General features: G+C 38.3%; 1 protein-coding gene and 29 non-coding genes across 30 annotated transcripts; 1 reads left to right on the top strand and 29 right to left on the bottom strand.

Moving 5' to 3' along the window:
• The first annotated feature begins 46 nt into the window (after positions 1-46).
• Positions 47-3,730, top strand: car15 (carbonic anhydrase 15). Its single transcript, XM_034123357.1, has 7 exons — positions 47-83; positions 591-767; positions 1,155-1,300; positions 1,399-1,491; positions 2,023-2,089; positions 2,181-2,341; positions 2,428-3,730. Exons 2-7 carry the CDS (start codon positions 611-613, stop codon positions 2,647-2,649), a joined length of 846 nt encoding a protein of 281 aa, XP_033979248.1. The 5' UTR covers positions 47-83; positions 591-610; the 3' UTR covers positions 2,650-3,730.
• Positions 3,731-5,113: 1,383 nt separating this feature from the next.
• Positions 5,114-5,185, bottom strand: trnae-uuc. Its single transcript has one exon. It is a non-coding gene; the product is annotated as a tRNA-Glu (tRNA).
• Positions 5,186-5,415: 230 nt separating this feature from the next.
• Positions 5,416-5,487, bottom strand: trnae-uuc. The gene has a single exon. It is a non-coding gene; the product is annotated as a tRNA-Glu (tRNA).
• Positions 5,488-5,728: 241 nt separating this feature from the next.
• trnae-uuc lies at positions 5,729-5,800 on the bottom strand. The gene has a single exon. It is a non-coding gene; the product is annotated as a tRNA-Glu (tRNA).
• A 598-nt stretch (positions 5,801-6,398) lies between these two features.
• trnae-uuc lies at positions 6,399-6,470 on the bottom strand. Its single transcript has one exon. It is a non-coding gene; the product is annotated as a tRNA-Glu (tRNA).
• A 194-nt stretch (positions 6,471-6,664) lies between these two features.
• Positions 6,665-6,736, bottom strand: trnae-uuc. Its single transcript has one exon. It is a non-coding gene; the product is annotated as a tRNA-Glu (tRNA).
• A 230-nt stretch (positions 6,737-6,966) lies between these two features.
• trnae-uuc lies at positions 6,967-7,038 on the bottom strand. The gene has a single exon. It is a non-coding gene; the product is annotated as a tRNA-Glu (tRNA).
• A 161-nt stretch (positions 7,039-7,199) lies between these two features.
• trnae-uuc lies at positions 7,200-7,271 on the bottom strand. Its single transcript has one exon. It is a non-coding gene; the product is annotated as a tRNA-Glu (tRNA).
• A 237-nt stretch (positions 7,272-7,508) lies between these two features.
• trnae-uuc lies at positions 7,509-7,580 on the bottom strand. The gene has a single exon. It is a non-coding gene; the product is annotated as a tRNA-Glu (tRNA).
• Positions 7,581-9,197: 1,617 nt separating this feature from the next.
• On the bottom strand, positions 9,198-9,269 carry trnae-uuc. Its single transcript has one exon. It is a non-coding gene; the product is annotated as a tRNA-Glu (tRNA).
• A 260-nt stretch (positions 9,270-9,529) lies between these two features.
• Positions 9,530-9,601, bottom strand: trnae-uuc. The gene has a single exon. It is a non-coding gene; the product is annotated as a tRNA-Glu (tRNA).
• A 231-nt stretch (positions 9,602-9,832) lies between these two features.
• trnae-uuc lies at positions 9,833-9,904 on the bottom strand. The gene has a single exon. It is a non-coding gene; the product is annotated as a tRNA-Glu (tRNA).
• Positions 9,905-11,123: 1,219 nt separating this feature from the next.
• Positions 11,124-11,195, bottom strand: trnae-uuc. Its single transcript has one exon. It is a non-coding gene; the product is annotated as a tRNA-Glu (tRNA).
• Positions 11,196-11,423: 228 nt separating this feature from the next.
• trnae-uuc lies at positions 11,424-11,495 on the bottom strand. Its single transcript has one exon. It is a non-coding gene; the product is annotated as a tRNA-Glu (tRNA).
• A 159-nt stretch (positions 11,496-11,654) lies between these two features.
• Positions 11,655-11,726, bottom strand: trnae-uuc. The gene has a single exon. It is a non-coding gene; the product is annotated as a tRNA-Glu (tRNA).
• Positions 11,727-11,925: 199 nt separating this feature from the next.
• trnae-uuc lies at positions 11,926-11,997 on the bottom strand. The gene has a single exon. It is a non-coding gene; the product is annotated as a tRNA-Glu (tRNA).
• Positions 11,998-12,225: 228 nt separating this feature from the next.
• Positions 12,226-12,297, bottom strand: trnae-uuc. The gene has a single exon. It is a non-coding gene; the product is annotated as a tRNA-Glu (tRNA).
• A 161-nt stretch (positions 12,298-12,458) lies between these two features.
• On the bottom strand, positions 12,459-12,530 carry trnae-uuc. The gene has a single exon. It is a non-coding gene; the product is annotated as a tRNA-Glu (tRNA).
• Positions 12,531-13,206: 676 nt separating this feature from the next.
• On the bottom strand, positions 13,207-13,278 carry trnae-uuc. The gene has a single exon. It is a non-coding gene; the product is annotated as a tRNA-Glu (tRNA).
• Positions 13,279-13,477: 199 nt separating this feature from the next.
• On the bottom strand, positions 13,478-13,549 carry trnae-uuc. The gene has a single exon. It is a non-coding gene; the product is annotated as a tRNA-Glu (tRNA).
• A 207-nt stretch (positions 13,550-13,756) lies between these two features.
• Positions 13,757-13,828, bottom strand: trnae-uuc. The gene has a single exon. It is a non-coding gene; the product is annotated as a tRNA-Glu (tRNA).
• A 219-nt stretch (positions 13,829-14,047) lies between these two features.
• On the bottom strand, positions 14,048-14,119 carry trnae-uuc. The gene has a single exon. It is a non-coding gene; the product is annotated as a tRNA-Glu (tRNA).
• Positions 14,120-14,327: 208 nt separating this feature from the next.
• Positions 14,328-14,399, bottom strand: trnae-uuc. The gene has a single exon. It is a non-coding gene; the product is annotated as a tRNA-Glu (tRNA).
• Positions 14,400-14,629: 230 nt separating this feature from the next.
• On the bottom strand, positions 14,630-14,701 carry trnae-uuc. Its single transcript has one exon. It is a non-coding gene; the product is annotated as a tRNA-Glu (tRNA).
• Positions 14,702-14,920: 219 nt separating this feature from the next.
• Positions 14,921-14,992, bottom strand: trnae-uuc. The gene has a single exon. It is a non-coding gene; the product is annotated as a tRNA-Glu (tRNA).
• Positions 14,993-15,199: 207 nt separating this feature from the next.
• On the bottom strand, positions 15,200-15,271 carry trnae-uuc. The gene has a single exon. It is a non-coding gene; the product is annotated as a tRNA-Glu (tRNA).
• A 230-nt stretch (positions 15,272-15,501) lies between these two features.
• trnae-uuc lies at positions 15,502-15,573 on the bottom strand. Its single transcript has one exon. It is a non-coding gene; the product is annotated as a tRNA-Glu (tRNA).
• A 677-nt stretch (positions 15,574-16,250) lies between these two features.
• On the bottom strand, positions 16,251-16,322 carry trnae-uuc. Its single transcript has one exon. It is a non-coding gene; the product is annotated as a tRNA-Glu (tRNA).
• A 196-nt stretch (positions 16,323-16,518) lies between these two features.
• trnae-uuc lies at positions 16,519-16,590 on the bottom strand. The gene has a single exon. It is a non-coding gene; the product is annotated as a tRNA-Glu (tRNA).
• A 207-nt stretch (positions 16,591-16,797) lies between these two features.
• On the bottom strand, positions 16,798-16,869 carry trnae-uuc. The gene has a single exon. It is a non-coding gene; the product is annotated as a tRNA-Glu (tRNA).
• Between the last annotated feature and the right edge of the window lie 3 nt (positions 16,870-16,872).

The raw sequence follows: 16,872 nt of genomic DNA on the forward strand, positions 1-16,872 counted from the left end.
AAAATCAAAAGAAAAATTACGCTAGTCAACATTTTGCTTTTTGTAATTTCCAGAAGACTACTGCTATGATGAGCCTCAGTGTGGTAAGTAACCTTTTTTCTTTTTTTTCAGACCACAGATGGGATATAATATGCTCTCTTATTCATCTCTCTATCTCATGTTCCCACTTGTTGGTGATAAATGTAGTGTCCAATAGGAGACATTACTCAAATTAGGACAATTTAAGGTTGACCCTTTTTTTTTTTTAATTACCTTTTAGTTGTTCTTATTGGTAACCGCTCAAAAGGCATTGTCTTCTCAAAATCTCGATGAAGTGTTGACAGTTTCCCAAGCTTAAGCTTAATCTCAGTCTTAAACCTTTGAGAAAATATATTTAAAAAAAAAATGTAATCTTGTATCTGCTAAGGATGATCATGTGATTTGATAAAAAGCTCCAGAACAAGAATGAACTTTCAGATTCATTACTGATCGTCTTTCCTCACATAAATCCTCTAGATGTCCACTTGGAGACCACTAATGTATCTAAAAGATCTTCTGTTCGATCTCTCATGTCTGTATTCCGTTCGTATGTGCCTTCTTCACCATCCCAGATCCTTATGCATGGGGAGACATGTACCCGTCGTGTCACCCTTTGCTTGAAGAGCTCCACTCTCCCATTAACCTGGACCACCAGATGACCAGAAACCAGTCTCTGGAGTATCTACATCTGGAGGGCTTCGATGAGATCCAAACGGGCCACTGGACACTTAAAAACGATGGACACTCTGGTAAATGTCATATTATGGCTTGAAAATATATCAATATTATATTATTATTTTGATATGAGACTAGATATTGTTTTAGATTCTGTAATTCTGTAAGTGTAGTCTTTTGCTGCATTACTGTAAAGACTGTTTCAGTTCTTCAGTTATTTGTGTTTACCTGCTTTAATCATTAAATCAACATTACTGCTGGTCATTAATCAAAAATCTAAATGTGTAAATATTTTGTGAAAGCATCAAGGGTTAAACTCGCAATATCAATAGATTTAATTGGTGAAAAATAATGTCATATTTCATTTTCCTCATATTGCCCTTCCCTGAACACACCACACATCCTCTCCAGATTTAACCATGTGTATATATTCATTTGGTGATGTTTCTGGTTGCTCTCAGTGGTGATGGAGGTTGGCAGTGGCATGTCAGTGAGCGGTGGAGGTCTTCCAGATGTGTACCACACCGTCCAGCTGCACTTCCACTGGGGGGGCCCGGCCTCCAACGGATCGGAGCACACGGTGGACGGACGCAGATACCCGATGGAGGTACAGTACGGTCAGTAGACGAGCTCTACACCGTCACAAAACAACTGTTGCTGTGCAGCCTTTCCTTAATGTCTTGTTGTTGTTGTTTTTTACTTTAGATGCACATAGTCAACATGAAGTCCATCCATCCCAATCTGACGGTGGCATTAGACGATCCAACAGGACTCGCTGTGCTTGGATTCTTCATTGATGTGAGTTTAATACACTTGTTGTGATTAGTAAAGTTTCTGACCATTACAGCTACTGAAATATAACATGTCATTTAATTAAAATTACTCATCCAAATGTTGTTGAATGCAAAGAAGTTACATCCAGACAAACCTAAATGTAGAATATATAAAATATTGTTTTACTCTGTTAAAATCTTAATTCATGTTATATTTAAGAACCTTTTACGAAAGTTTGTCATCAGTCTTGTGTACAGCTTTAACGTTTACACTGCCTGTTTTTGAATATAACCCAGTTAACAGCATTTGTTAAAAATAATTGGATGCCATAAGTTTCAATTAATCAACATAATAATTAGACATTAAACATAATAATTACATTAGACAATTTTATTTGACTATATTTGGGGTAACTAATATCTGTCTGTTGGGGTAACTAATATCTGTCTGTTGGGGTAACTAATATCTGTCTGTTGGGGTAACTAATATCTGTCCCAACATTGTTTTTTTGTACGTACACTACACACATCCTGATTTGTCTTCCCTTTCTTGCAGGTTGTCTATGCAGACAATGTGCACTTTGGACTCATATCACAAAAGCTGTCGTCTGTCGCTTACAAAGGTCAGAGGTCACTTTAGAAAACCCTCTCCAGCCTGCTGTTTGTGTTGTTTATAACTCGTGTTCTCATCACATCTTTGCATCCTCCCCGAAGGCCAGACGACTAAAATCAAGCCGTTCCCGCTGATGAACCTGCTGCCGAAGCACAACATGAGTCAGTATTACCGTTACTATGGCAGCCTCACCACCCCCCCCTGCTCTCAGGTGGTGGTGTGGACTCTGTATGAAGTCCCCGTCTACATCTCATGGTCCCAAGTAGGTCTCTTGAGTCTTCTTCTGAAAAACAAACATCTAAATGGTTTCCTGAGTGCTGTAAGTTATCCTTTATCCTTCCTCCTCAGCTGGCTCAGTTTACCTCACAGATCTTCTCCACAGAGGAGGATGCAGAGCAGGTGACGCCTCTGCAGAGAAACTTCAGACACATCCACTCCACCTTCGGACGCAAAGTGTCCGTGTCCAAAGATGCCAAACTCCTCGCGGGGACGGCCGGGCTTCCCCTCAGCTCAGCTTTGTCTCTGCTTCAAATCATTTTGCTGGGAAGCTTCATCATCTCTGGACTCTAACGCAACTTAAGGGGATTCATATTTTTGCCACTCATTTTAGATGATGTTTAGATGAAGTCTAGCAAAGATTATATATTTTAAAACACTGTGAAAAAAGTACTGTAAATGTTGATTTGTTACTAAATGTATTATGATTGTGCCCTCTCGTCTCTGCAGGGTTAGTGCATTCAGAAATGTGAAAATGTTTTGTTACTAACTTGTTCAAAATAATGTGAACTGAGGATTGAGTTGTGATGTAATGTAGCTTGAAAAAGCTTGAAAAAGATGCAATATACGTGATTATAACAATATAAGTGTTAACAGTAAAAGAAAAATAGATGTATTTAGTCAAATAGAATAGTAAGATACAACACTAAGAGTCTATGTCCAGCATGCTAGTTAATGTATAGCATGCTAACATTTGCTTATTCGCACTTCACACAAAGTGCAGCTGTGGCGCATAGGAAGGTTATTATTTTTTCAAATATCATAAAACAAAGGAAAACATTTTAAAAAATCAATTAAAAAGTTGACCTGGTGCTAAATGAAAAGTCTAATATTTAAATGAAAAACAAAAAAGTCAACCTCATGGTGGAGCTAGCATGGCAAAAAGAAAAAAAGGGAAATAAGCGGTAATCATAAAGATGTGTTTTAAAGGATCTTTCTGTTGTGTTGGCTGGAGGTATTTTCAGAATAGCCCTAGTGTATGCAAAGTTCACTTACTGCAGCAAGCGTCTTCTAAAATCCATCTATTTCCCTGACAGTCATTACAGGAAAACCACAGGTGTAATTATTAAAACAATAAGTGGTGAAATCCATTCAGCTTTACGTGTTGTATTTTACATGCTAAATCACTTATACCCACAATCCAGTGGAGCAGAACCATTTGTAATGTCATCAGTAACACCTGTGCTCTGTTGAAGAACACCAAGCTCATTAAGTAATGTGAAGCTAATGCTAATGAGCTGCAACTCCTGCATTCGCCATGCAAAATCTTCTGTGTGTGTGTGCAGCATTTGCATATTTGGATCGACCAGCATCAGTGTAAACCAGCATCATGTAGACAAGGAGATCAGGAATGCAAGAAAAATAATAAGATAGTCGACAGTCTTTTCATATAATGTTTAATGTATTGAAACAATAAACATACTATTCTGTGTCCCATGTGTTGTTGTCTTTGATTAATGAAAGACATTTGCTTTCTTTCTCTGCATTGTTTCCTGTTCTGTGAGACGATGACTATTATGCAGAGGCTTCAGTGATTTGTAAATCTGTGGCTGAGGTGAGTCAGCATCAACATGAGATGTTAAAATGACACAAACCCAGTAGGAATACAGTTTATACTAGTGAAAAAGAAGTAAGGACCTAAAGGAAAGCTGATGAATCTGAATGTTTCTCTTATAAACATCAAAACAGTGCCGGAATAATACAAAACAAACATGACATCTTCAGTTGAAAATAAATAAAATAACACAGCTGGAGAGATAATGGCTGACCAATCAGGTCACTTGCTCTGGAGGCTAGTGGTCAACATCCTCCGACTGTCATGGCCAAGAGGTGGCACGCACGCACGCACACACGCACGCACACACACACAACACTGTAAGCCTTTCTCTGATCTATGTTTATGTGAGTCCTATGATAAGCAAAGGTGACGTCAGGATGCAGATTTTCACAAAAACAAACACAGCAGGAAACAAATGCTCTAATTTCTGCATTGTTTTGGGTATTTTCCCCTAAAGCCTTCCCTCTCTACATAAAAAAAAAAAATCTTTCATTAAGTGGCTTCCATAATAAATATTAAAATATATTGGGTACCACTTCTAAGTTTTATTTAGTGGAGAAATGTCCCACTATTGTGTCTGTTGTGGCTTGGGTGATATGTTCCTGTATGAGTATTTGCACACACTAGCTATGTGTGTGAGTGTTTGTGAATCAATGAATCACATGATTAGCTGGTCGATCTAACCAGACACAGACTCATTGTTTTCTCAGCTGCTTCTTAGTGTTTACATTCAGGGCTTCAATTGGGTTTATCTTTGTGGGTGGTTTCTGTGTCGAACTTTTCAAATATCCAAAGCGTTCAATTACTTCTTAAAGTACCAGAACAATTCTACATATATTTAGCATTTCAACGGTAAATGCACAAACCTAGTGCACTTTGTGATCGACATTAAGAGGTTAGAATACGAGGATACACATGATGTTTTATATGAATAATGATAACCCAGCAAAAAGCAGACACCTATGAAGCCAATAAACGAAACAGGCTCTTTGATTCAAGAAAGGTAGAGGTGTTGGCATACACATTGACGGGTCGCCAAGTCTAAACAATATACAAAACTATTCCTAGTCCTTTTTTGACAAACTATAATATACATTTTTTTAATATCCTATACTATGCCTTTTATACATTTTTCGACTCACTCTATTCGATTTATTTAAGACAGTTTATACTTTGATTATTTTTCTCCTATAAAACCTGTTCCCATACCGGGAGTCGAACCCGGGCCACCTGGGTGAAAACCAGGAATCCTAACCGCTAGACCATATGGGATATCTTTTGTGTCTTTTTTCACATTTTTCAACACACTATACTGTGACTTTCTTCCAAATGATTGACATACCATACTATTACTTTTTTTCAAATGTTTCGCCACACTATACCATGGTTTTGTTTTCACATTTTTCGACCAACTATACCATGATTTTCTTTTAAATTTCTTACATATATTAGATTTTTTTAGGACATTTTATAGTTTGATTATTTTTCCCCTATAAAACTTGTTCCCATACCGGGAGTAGAAACCGGGCCACCTGGGTGAAAACCAGGAATCCTAACCGCTAGACCATATGGGATATCTTTTGTGCTTTTTCACCATTTGAGTCACACACTATACGATGACTTTTTATTTTAGATTTCGACATATTCTAATATGACTTTTTTTCAAGTTTTTTGACATATTCTACTATGAAGTTTTTTCCAATTCTATAACAGATTATAATATGCCTTTTTTAAATGTTTCGACTCACTCCGTCTAGTCTATTCCATTTATTTAAGACAGTTTATACTTTGATTATTTTTCCCATATAAAACTTGTTCCCATACCGGGAGTCGAACCCGGGCCACCTGGGTGAAAACCAGGAATCCTGACCGCTAGACCATATGGGACTTCTTTAGTGTATTTTTTTCAAATGTTTCAACACACTATACTGTGACTTTTTTTCAAATGTTTCGACACACTATACCATGGTTTTGTTTTCACATTTTTCGACACACTATACCCTGGGTGTTTCTCAATCGCGAGTACGCTTGCTTGGTAGCACATGTCTGCCGAGCATCTTGCTTCAGAAGCGAGTCAAGAATACTTCCTGCCATTCGGAAAACGAAAAGTGGAACACGCTAGCGAGTGTGCAGGTGTGCGTCATATGAGAGGCCCCGCCTTACATCTTCCGCCACAGATTTGGGGAAATTGGTCCGTGCGCAAAGCATTGTGGGATTTTAAGACCGCGGAGTCTACTCATGTGCAGCCTCGATATTTCTCCAAACGGAGTACGCCGGGCTTGGTAGATTTCCAAGTATGCCGGAGATTGGAACAGTACTTCGGCGGCACTCGATGACGTAGTATGCTTGAAGTAGTGGCTCTGAAGCAGCTTTACTCGCGATTGAGAAACACTCCATGACTTTTTATTTGATTTCTTACATATATTACATTTTTTTAATATATTAGACAGTTTATACTTTGATTATTTTTCCCCTATAAAACTTGTTCCCATACCGGGAGTCGAACCCGGGCCACCTGGGTGAAAACCAGGAATCCTAACCGCTAGACCATATGGGACTTCTTTTGTGTATTTTTTCAAATGTTTCGACACACTATACTGTGACTTTTTATCAAATGTTTCAACACACTATACCATGGTTTTGTTTTCACATTTTTCGACACACTATACCATGACTTTTTATTTTATTTCTTACATATATTACATTTTTTTAGGACAGTTTACTTTGATTATTTTTCCCCTATAAAACTTGTTCCCATACCGGGAGTCGAACCCGGGCCGCCTGGGTGAAAACCAGGAATCCTAACCGCTAGACCATATGGGATATCTTTTGTGTCTTTTTTCACATTTTTCGACACACTATACTGTGACTTTCTTCCAAATGATTTTTATACCAAACAATGACTTTTTTTCAAATTTTTCGCTACACTATACCATGGTTTTGTTTTCACATTTTTCAACACACTATACCATGACTTTCTTTTACATTTCTTACATATATTAGATTTTTTTAGGACAGTTTATACTTTGATTATTTTTCCCCTATAAAACTTGTTCCCATACCAGGAGTCGAACCCGGGCCACCTGGGTGAAAACCAGGAATCCTAACCGCTAGACCATATGGGACTTCTTTTGTGTATTTTTTCAAATGTTTCGACACACTATACCATGGTTTTGTTTTCACATTTTTCGACACACTATACCATGACTTTTTATTTGATTTCTTACATGTATTAGATTTTTTTAGGACATTTTATAGTTTGATTATTTTTCCCCTATAAAACTTGTTCCCATACCGGGAGTAGAAACCGGGCCACCTGGGTGAAAACCAGGAATCCTAACCGCTAGACCATATGGGATATCTTTTGTGCTTTTTCCCCATTTGAGTCACACACTATACGATGACTTTTTATTTTAGATTTCGACATATTCTAATATGACTTTTTTTCAAGTTTTTCGACATATTCTACTATGAAGTTTTTTCCAATTCTATAATAGATTGTAATATGCCTTTTTTAAATGTTTCGACTCACTCTAGTCTATTCCATTTATTTAAGACAGATTACACTTTGATTATTTTTCCCATATAAAACTTGTTCCCATACCGGAAGTCGAACCCGGGCCACCTGGGTGAAAACCAGGAATCCTAACCGCTAGACCATATGGGACTTCTTTAGTGTTTTTTTTCAAATGTTTCGACACACTATACTGTGACTTTTTTTCAAATGTTTCGACACACTATACCAGGGGTCGGCAACCTTTCTGATATGAAGTGCCATTAAAAAAAAAAATTGTTATCGGCGTGCCAACGATCGAGAATTATCAACGGGGGGGCGGGGGTTGAGGAACTTGACGCTGGTGAACTATCAACAGGAGGGCGGGGGAGCCTCGCTGCGCGGAAGCAGTGTGTGTGTACCTGTCAGCACAACTTACATGATGCCGAATTTAACAAACACATTTAAATAATTGGTTTAAACGGCATAATAATAAGGACGATCGTCCGTTCTGTGATTCTCCAGAACACACATGTTATGATATTAGGGTCATGCAGAGTGAGATGAGATCGCTATCCCTTTAAGAGAGAGAGAGAGAGGGGTGTGGCGTGTGCATGTGTGTGTGTGGATGGTAGAGCGAGAGTGAGCGAGCGTGTGTTTCTGGAAGTGAAACGAGGCAGCAGAAAAACAGAGGTCTGTGATGTATTTTGTGAAACAGAAGAACAGCTAAATAAATGCAACGGCCTCCCAAGAAGAGCTCGCCTCTCTCCAGTCATTTAAGCTAAAGTGGGTTATTGAACCTGAAGCTTGTTGCTTCTGCCCTCCTCGACTATGGTCTGGGAGCCGACAGGAAAGTTCAACACACAGATGGCCAGTCCGCCCCTTTGTAGCATATTATTTCAATGAGAGATGAGCAGATCGCCACTGGGCTTTCAACTAAAGACACAGCCACGCAAAAACTGCGGTATTTGTACAGCTCCTTATGGGTACTGCAATTTGTGAAGTGCTTTCCTCTGTGGTGAAACGATCAGCACTGCACCACGGAGGAAAGCGGCAGAAAGTCACCTGGAGTTAAAGAGAGCGGGGCTGCGCTACGTGCATGGCTTCCTTCTGCAGGTAACAGGGAGACGCGCTCTGGCGGCGGTCTCGTTCAGGATCCGAAAATACAATTTAAATATTTTGCACACTTATTCCACTTATTCCTAGTGTGCCACTGGTTACGGTGCCGCGTGCCAATGTTGGCACGCGTGCCAGCGGTTGCCGACCCCTGCACTATACCATGGTTTTGTTTTCACATTTTTCGACACACTATACCCTGGGTGTTTCTCCATCGCGAGTACGCTTGCTTGGTAGCACATGTCTGCCGAGCATCTTGCTTCAGAAGCGAGTCAAGAATACTTCCTGCTATTCAGAAAACGAAAAGTGGAACACGCTAGCGAGTGTGCAGGTGTGCGTCATATGAGAGGCCCCGCCTTACATCTTCCGCCACAGATTTGGGGAAATTGGTCCGTGCGCAAAGCATTGTGGGGATTTTAAGACCGCGGAGTCTACTCATGTGCAGCCTCGATATTTCTCCAAACGGAGTACGCCGGGCTCGGTAGATTTCCAAGTATGCTGGAGATTGGAACAGTACTTCGGCGGCACTCGATGACGTAGTATGCTTGAAGTAGTGGCTCTAAAGCAGCTTTACTCGCAATTGAGAAACACCCCATGACTTTTTATTTTATTTCTTACATATATTACATTTTTTTAGGACAGTTTACTTTGATTATTTTTCCCCTATAAATCTGTTTCCCATACCGGGAGTCGAATCCGGGCCGCCTGGGTGAAAACCAGGAATCCTAACCGCTAGACCATATGGGATATCTTTTGTGTATTTTTTCACATTTTTCGACACACTATACTGTGACTTTTTATCAAATGATTGACATACCATACTATTACTTTTTTTCAGATTTTTCGACACACTATACTGTGACTTTCTTCCAAATGATTGACATACCATACTATTACTTTTTTTCAGATTTTTCGACACACTATCATGACTTTTTATTTTATTTCTTACATATATTACATTTTTTTAAGGACAGTTTACTTTGATTATTTTTCCCCTATAAAACTTGTTCCCATACCGGGAGTCGAACCCGGGCCACTTGGGTGAAAACCAGGAATCCTAACCGCTAGACCATATGGGATATCTTTTTGTGTATTTTTTCACATTTTTCAACACACTATACTTCGACTTTCTTCCAAATGATTTACATACCATACAATGACTTTTTTTCAAATGTTTCGCCACACTATACCATGGTTTTGTTTTCACATTTTTCGACACACTATACCATGACTTTTTATTTTATTTCTTACATATATTAGATTTTTTTAGGACATTTTATAGTTTGATTATTTTTCCCCTATAAAACTTGTTCCCATACCGGGAGTAGAAACCGGGCCACCTGGGTGAAAACCAGGAATCCTAACCGCTAGACCATATGGGATATCTTTTGTGCTTTTTCCCCATTTGAGTCACACACTATACGATGACTTTTTATTTTAGATTTCGACATATTCTAATTAGGGCTGTCAAGTTAACGCGTTAATAACGCGTTAACGCAAAAAAAAATTAACGCCACTAATTATTTTAACGCGATTAACGCATGTGTATTTTTTGTCCTCGGCCGCCGTAGTTTCAGAGCGCATCGAGTGTAAAATACCATCGACAAGCTGATGCTGACAGCCCCGCTCCTGCCGCCCGCTTGTGGCAGACCACACTTCCACGCTCACTGGCAGGCCCGGACTGGCCATCGGGAGGACCGGGAGGGAGTGTGTATGTGTGGCGCGACTCGCGCGAGCGAGGCACACCTTACGTGTTGTTGTTGTTAGCATCTGGTGCTAGCTAGCTGCGCTAACGGATATAAGGAGCTGTTTCAATGACATTTTGCCGACAACTGCGCCGAGCACTTGACTTTATGCAGGTAGCCAGACAGTGTGACATTGTACGAAAAGTCAGCACACTCAGCACGGATAGTACGCGCAACATTATTGCAGCGTCCAGGCAGCTCCCATTCGAGCATATATGCCTTGAGCTGCACATAGCTCAACGATCCATCACAGTGTCTACACACACACACACACACACACACACACACACACACACATACACACACACACACACATACACACACACACACACACACACACACACACACACACACACACACACACACACACACACACACACACACACACAGTATTATTGTATGAGAGAGGTTCCAGGTTGAATTGAGGCGAATATTTGTAATGTTCAGAGGTTGTTGTGTTTAATATTCATGAGAATATTTGTCATTGTTCAAATGATAATAAACAAACATATAAAGCATATTTGTCCACTCATATGTTGATAAGAGTATTACAAACTTGAAAGATATCCCTCTAAGGTACATTTAGAACAGATAAAAAATGTGCGATTAATTTGCGATTAATCGCGATTAACTATGGACAATCATGCGATTAATCGCGATTAAATATTTTAATCGACTGACAGCCCAAATTCTAATATGACTTTTTTTCAAGTTTTTCGACATATTCTACTATGAAGTTTTTTCCAATTCTATAACAGATTATAATATGCCTTTTTTAAATGTTTCGACTTACTCTAGTCTATTCCATTTATTTAAGACAGTTTATACTTTGATTATTTTTCCCATATAAAACTTGTTCCCATACCGGGAGTCGAACCCGGGCCACCTGGGTGAAAACCAGGAATCCTAACCGCTAGACCATATGGGATATCTTTTGTGTCTTTTTTCACATTTTTCAACACACTATACTTCGACTTTCTTCCAAATGATTTACATACCATACAATGACTTTTTTTCAAATGTTTCGCCACACTATACCATGGTTTTGTTTTCACATTTTTCGACACACTATACCATGACTTTTTATTTTATTTCTTACATATATTACATTTTTTTAGGACAGTTTACTTTGATTATTTTTCCCCTATAAAACTTGTTCCCATACCGGGAGTCGAACCCGGGCCACCTGGGTGAAAACCAGGAATCCTAACCGCTAGACCATATGGGACTTCTTTTGTGTATTTTTTCAAATGTTTTGACACACTATACCATGATTTTGTTTTCACATTTTTCGACACACTATACCATGACATTTTATTTTATTTCTTACATATATTACATTTTTTTAGGACAGTTTACTTTGATTATTTTTCCCCTATAAAACTTGTTCCCATACCGGGAGTCGAACCCAGGCCACCTGGGTGAAAACCAGGAATCCTAACCGCTAGACCATATGGGATATCTTTTGTGTCTTTTTTCACATTTTTCGACACACTATACTGTGACTTTCTTCCAAATGATTGACATACCATACTATTACTTTTTTTCAAATTTTTCGACACACTATCATGACTTTTTTTTTTATTTCTTACATATATTACATTTTTTTAATATATTAGACAGTTTATACTTTGATTATTTTTCCCCTATAAAACTTGTTCCCATACCGGGAGTCGAACCGGGGCCACCTGGATGAAAACCAGGAATCCTAACCGCTAGACCATATGGGATATCTTTTGTGTCTTTTTTCACATTTTTCAACACACTATACTTCGACTTTCTTCCAAATGATTTACATACCATACAATGACTTTTTTTCAAATGTTTCGCCACACTATACCATGGTTTTGTTTTCACATTTTTCGACACACTATACCATGACTTTTTATTTTATTTCTTACATATATTACATTTTTTTAGGACAGTTTACTTTGATTATTTTTCCCCTATAAAACTTGTTCCCATACCGGGAATCGAACGCGGGCCACCTGGGTGAAAACCAGGAATCCTAACCGCTAGACCATATGGGACTTCTTTTGTGTATTTTTTCAAATGTTTTGACACACTATACCATGGTTTTGTTTTCACATTTTTCGACACACTATACCATGACTTTTTATTTTATTTCTTACATATATTACATTTTTTTAGGACATTTTATAGTTTGATTATTTTTCCCCTATAAAACTATTTCCCATACCGGGAGTAGAAACCGGGCCACCTGGGTGAAAACCAGGAATCCTAACCGCTAGACCATATGGGATATCTTTTGTGCTTTTTCCCCATTTGAGTCACACACTATACGATGACTTTTTATTTTAGATTTCGACATATTCTAATATGACTTTTTTTCAAGTTTTTCGACATATTCTACTATGAAGTTTTTTCTACTGTGACTTTTTTTCAAATGTTTCGACACACTATACCATGGTTTTGTTTTAACATTTTTCGACACACTATACCCTGGGTGTTTCTCCATCGCGAGTACGCTTGCTTGGTAGCACATGTCTGCCGAGCATCTTGCTTCAGAAGCGAGTCAAGAATACTTCCTGCTATTCAGAAAACGAAAAGTGGAACACGCTAGCGAGTGTGCAGGTGTGCGTCATATGAGAGGCCCCGATTACATCTTCCGCCACAGATTTGGGGAAATTGGTCCGTGCGCAAAGCATTGTGGGGATTTTAAGACCGCGGAGTCTACTCATGTGCAGCCTCGATATTTCTCCAAACGGAGTACGCCGGGCTCGGTAGATTTCCAAGTATGCTGGAGATTGAAACAGTACTTTGGCGGCACTCGATGACGTAGTATGCTTGAAGTAGTGGCTCTAAAGCAGCTTTACTCGCGATTGAGAAACACCCCATGACTTTTTATTTTATTTCTTACATATATTACATTTTTTTAAGGACAGTTTACTTTGATTATTTTTCCCCTATAAAACTTGTTCCCATACCGGGAGTCGAACCCGGGCCACCTGGGTGAAAACCAGGAATCCTAACCGCTAGACCATATGGGACTTCTTTTGTGTATCTTCTCAAATGTTTCGACACACTATACTGTGACTTTTTATCAAATGTTTCGACACACTACTATACCATTGTTTTGTTTTCACATTTTTCGACACACTATACCATGACTTTTTATTTTATTTCTTCCATGTATTAGATTTTTTTAGGACAGTTTATACTTTGATTATTTTTCCCCTATAAAACTTGTTCCCATACCGGGAGTCGAACACGGGCCACCTGGGTGAAAACCAGGAATCCTAACCGCTAGACCATATGGGATATCTTTTGTTTATTTTTTCACATTTTTCGACACACTATACTGTGACTTTCTTCCAAATGATTGACATACGATAGTATTACTTTTTTTCAAATTTTTCGACAGACTATCATGACTTTTTATTTGATTTCTTACATAGATTACATTTTTTTAATATATTAGACAGTTAGACAGTTTATACTTTGATTATTTTTCCCCTATAAAACTTGTTCCCATACCGGGAGTCGAACCCGGGCCACCTGGGTGAAAACCAGGAATCCTAACCGCTAGACCATATGGGATATCTTTTGTGTCTTTTTTCACATTTTTCAACACACTATACTTCGACTTTCTTCCAAATGATTTACATACCATACAATGACTTTTTTTCAAATGTTTCGCCACACTATACCATGGTTTTGTTTTCGACACACTATACCATGACTTTTTATTTTATTTCTTACATATATTACATTTTTTTAGGACAGTTTACTTTGATTATTTTTCCCCTATAAAACTTGTTCCCATACCGGGAGTCGAACCCGGGCCACCTGGGTGAAAACCAGGAATCCTAACCGCTAGACCATATGGGATATCTTTTGTGTCTTTTTTCACATTTTTCGACACACTATACTGTGACTTTCTTCCAAATGATTGACATACCATACTATTACTTTTTTTCAAAAATTTTCGACACACTATCATGACATTTTTTTTGATTTCTTACATATATTACATTTTTTTAATATATTAGACAGTTAGACAGTTTATACTTTGATTATTTTTCCCCTATAAAACTTGTTCCCATACCGGGAGTCGAACCCGGGCCACCTGGGTGAAAACCAGGAATCCTAACCGCTAGACCATATGGGATATCTTTTGTGTCTTTTTTCACATTTTTCAACACACTATACTTCGACTTTCTTCCAAATGATTTACATACCATACAATGACTTTTTTTCAAATGTTTCGCCACACTATACCATGGTTTTGTTTTCACATTTTTCGACACACTATACCATGACTTTTTATTTTATTTCTTACATATATTACATTTTTTTAGGACATTTTATAGTTTGATTATTTTTCCCCTATAAAACTATTTCCCATACCGGGAGTAGAAACCGGGCCACCTGGGTGAAAACCAGGAATCCTAACCGCTAGACCATATGGGATATCTTTTGTGTCTTTTTTCACATTTTTCAACACACTATACTTCGACTTTCTTTCAAATGATTTACATACCATACAATGACTTTTTTTCAAATGTTTCGCCACACTATACCATGGTTTTGTTTTCGACACACTATACCATGACTTTTTATTTTATTTCTTGCATATATTACATTTTTTTAGGACAGTTTACTTTGATTATTTTTCCCCTATTAAACTTGTTCCCATACCGGGAGTCGAACCCGGGCCACCTGGGTGAAAACCAGGAATCCTAACCGCTAGACCATATGGGATATCTTTTGTGTCTTCTTTCACATTTTTCGACACACTATACTGTGACTTTCTTCCAAATGATTGACATACCATACTATTACTTTTTTTCAAATTTTTCGACACACTATCATGACTTTTTTTTTAATTTCTTACATATATTACATTTTTTTAATATATTAGACAGTTAGACAGTTTATACTTTGATTATTTTTCCCCTACAAAACTTGTTCCCATACCGGGAGTCGAACCCGGGCCACCTGGGTGAAAACCAGGAATCCTAACCGCTAGACCATATGGGATATCTTTTGTGTCTTTTTTCACATTTTTCAACACACTATACTTCGACTTTCTTCCAAATGATTTACATACCATACAATGACTTTTTTTCAAATGTTTCGCCACACTATACCATGGTTTTGTTTTCACATTTTTCGACACACTATACCATGACTTTTTATTTTATTTCTTACATATATTACATTTTTTTAGGACATTTTATAGTTTGATTATTTTTCCCCTATAAAACTATTTCCCATACCGGGAGTAGAAACCGGGCCACCTGGGTGAAAACCAGGAATCCTAACCGCTAGACCATATGGGATATCTTTTGTGCTTTTTCCCCATTTGAGTCACACACTATACGATGACTTTTTATTTTAGATTTCGACATATTCTAATATGACTTTTTTTTCAAGTTTTTCGACATATTCTACTATGAAGTTTTTTCTACTGTGACTTTTTTTCAAATGTTTCGACACACTATACCATGGTTTTGTTTTAACATTTTTCGACACACTATACCCTGGGTGTTTCTCCATCGCGAGTACGCTTGCTTGGTAGCACATGTCTGCCGAGCATCTTGCTTCAGAAGCGAGTCAAGAATACTTCCTGCTATTCAGAAAACGAAAAGTGGAACACGCTAGCGAGTGTGCAGGTGTGCGTCATATGAGAGGCCCCGATTACATCTTCCGCCACAGATTTGGGGAAATTGGTCCGTGCGCAAAGCATTGTGGGGATTTTAAGACCGCGGAGTCTACTCATGTGCAGCCTCGATATTTCTCCAAACGGAGTACGCCGGGCTCGGTAGATTTCCAAGTATGCTGGAGATTGGAACAGTACTTCGGCGGCACTCGATGACGTAGTATGCTTGAAGTAGTGGCTCTAAAGCAGCTTTACTCGCGATTGAGAAACACCCCATGACTTTTTATTTTATTTCTTACATATATTACATTTTTTTAAGGACAGTTTACTTTGATTATTTTTCCCCTATAAAACTTGTTCCCATACCGGGAGTCGAACCCGGGCCACCTGGGTGAAAACCAGGAATCCTAACCGCTAGACCATATGGGACTTCTTTTGTGTATCTTTTCAAATGTTTCGACACACTATACTGTGACTTTTTATCAAATGTTTCGACACAGTATACCATGGTTTTGTTTTCACATTTTTCGACACACTATACCATGACTTTTTATTTTATTTCTTCCATGTATTAGATTTTTTTAGGACAGTTTATACTTTGATTATTTTTCCCCTATAAAACTTGTTCCCATACCGGGAGTGGAACACGGGCCACCTGGGTGAAAACCAGGAATCCTAACCGCTAGACCATATGGGATATCTTTTGTTTATTTTTTCACATTTTTCGACACACTATACTGTGACTTTCTTCCAAATGATTGACATACCATACTATTACTTTTTTTCAAATTTTTCGACAGACTATCATGACTTTTTATTTGATTTCTTACATAGATTACATTTTTTTAATATATTAGACAGTTAGACAGTTTATACTTTGATTATTTTTCCCCTATAAAACTTGTTCCCATACCGGGAGTCGAACCCGGGCCACCTGGGTGAAAACCAGGAATCCTAACCGCTAGACCATATGGGATAT

The sequence above is a fragment of the Trematomus bernacchii genome, unplaced genomic scaffold (assembly GCF_902827165.1).
Source record: "Trematomus bernacchii unplaced genomic scaffold, fTreBer1.1, whole genome shotgun sequence".
In the NCBI taxonomy this organism is placed as follows: domain Eukaryota; kingdom Metazoa; phylum Chordata; class Actinopteri; order Perciformes; family Nototheniidae; genus Trematomus; species Trematomus bernacchii.

What these genes read in the sequence shown, in the direction of transcription:
- car15 (XM_034123357.1), top strand. Translation starts at nt 611, where the DNA reads ATGTACCCGTCGTGTCACCCTTTGCTTGAAGAGCTCCACTCTCCCATT. An exon ending in GACGCAGATACCCGATGGAG is followed by an intron (nt 1,301 to 1,398) that starts GTACAGTACGGT and finishes TTTTTACTTTAG; the next exon opens with ATGCACATAGTCAACATGAA. An exon ending in TCTACATCTCATGGTCCCAA is followed by an intron (nt 2,342 to 2,427) that starts GTAGGTCTCTTG and finishes CTTCCTCCTCAG; the next exon opens with CTGGCTCAGTTTACCTCACA.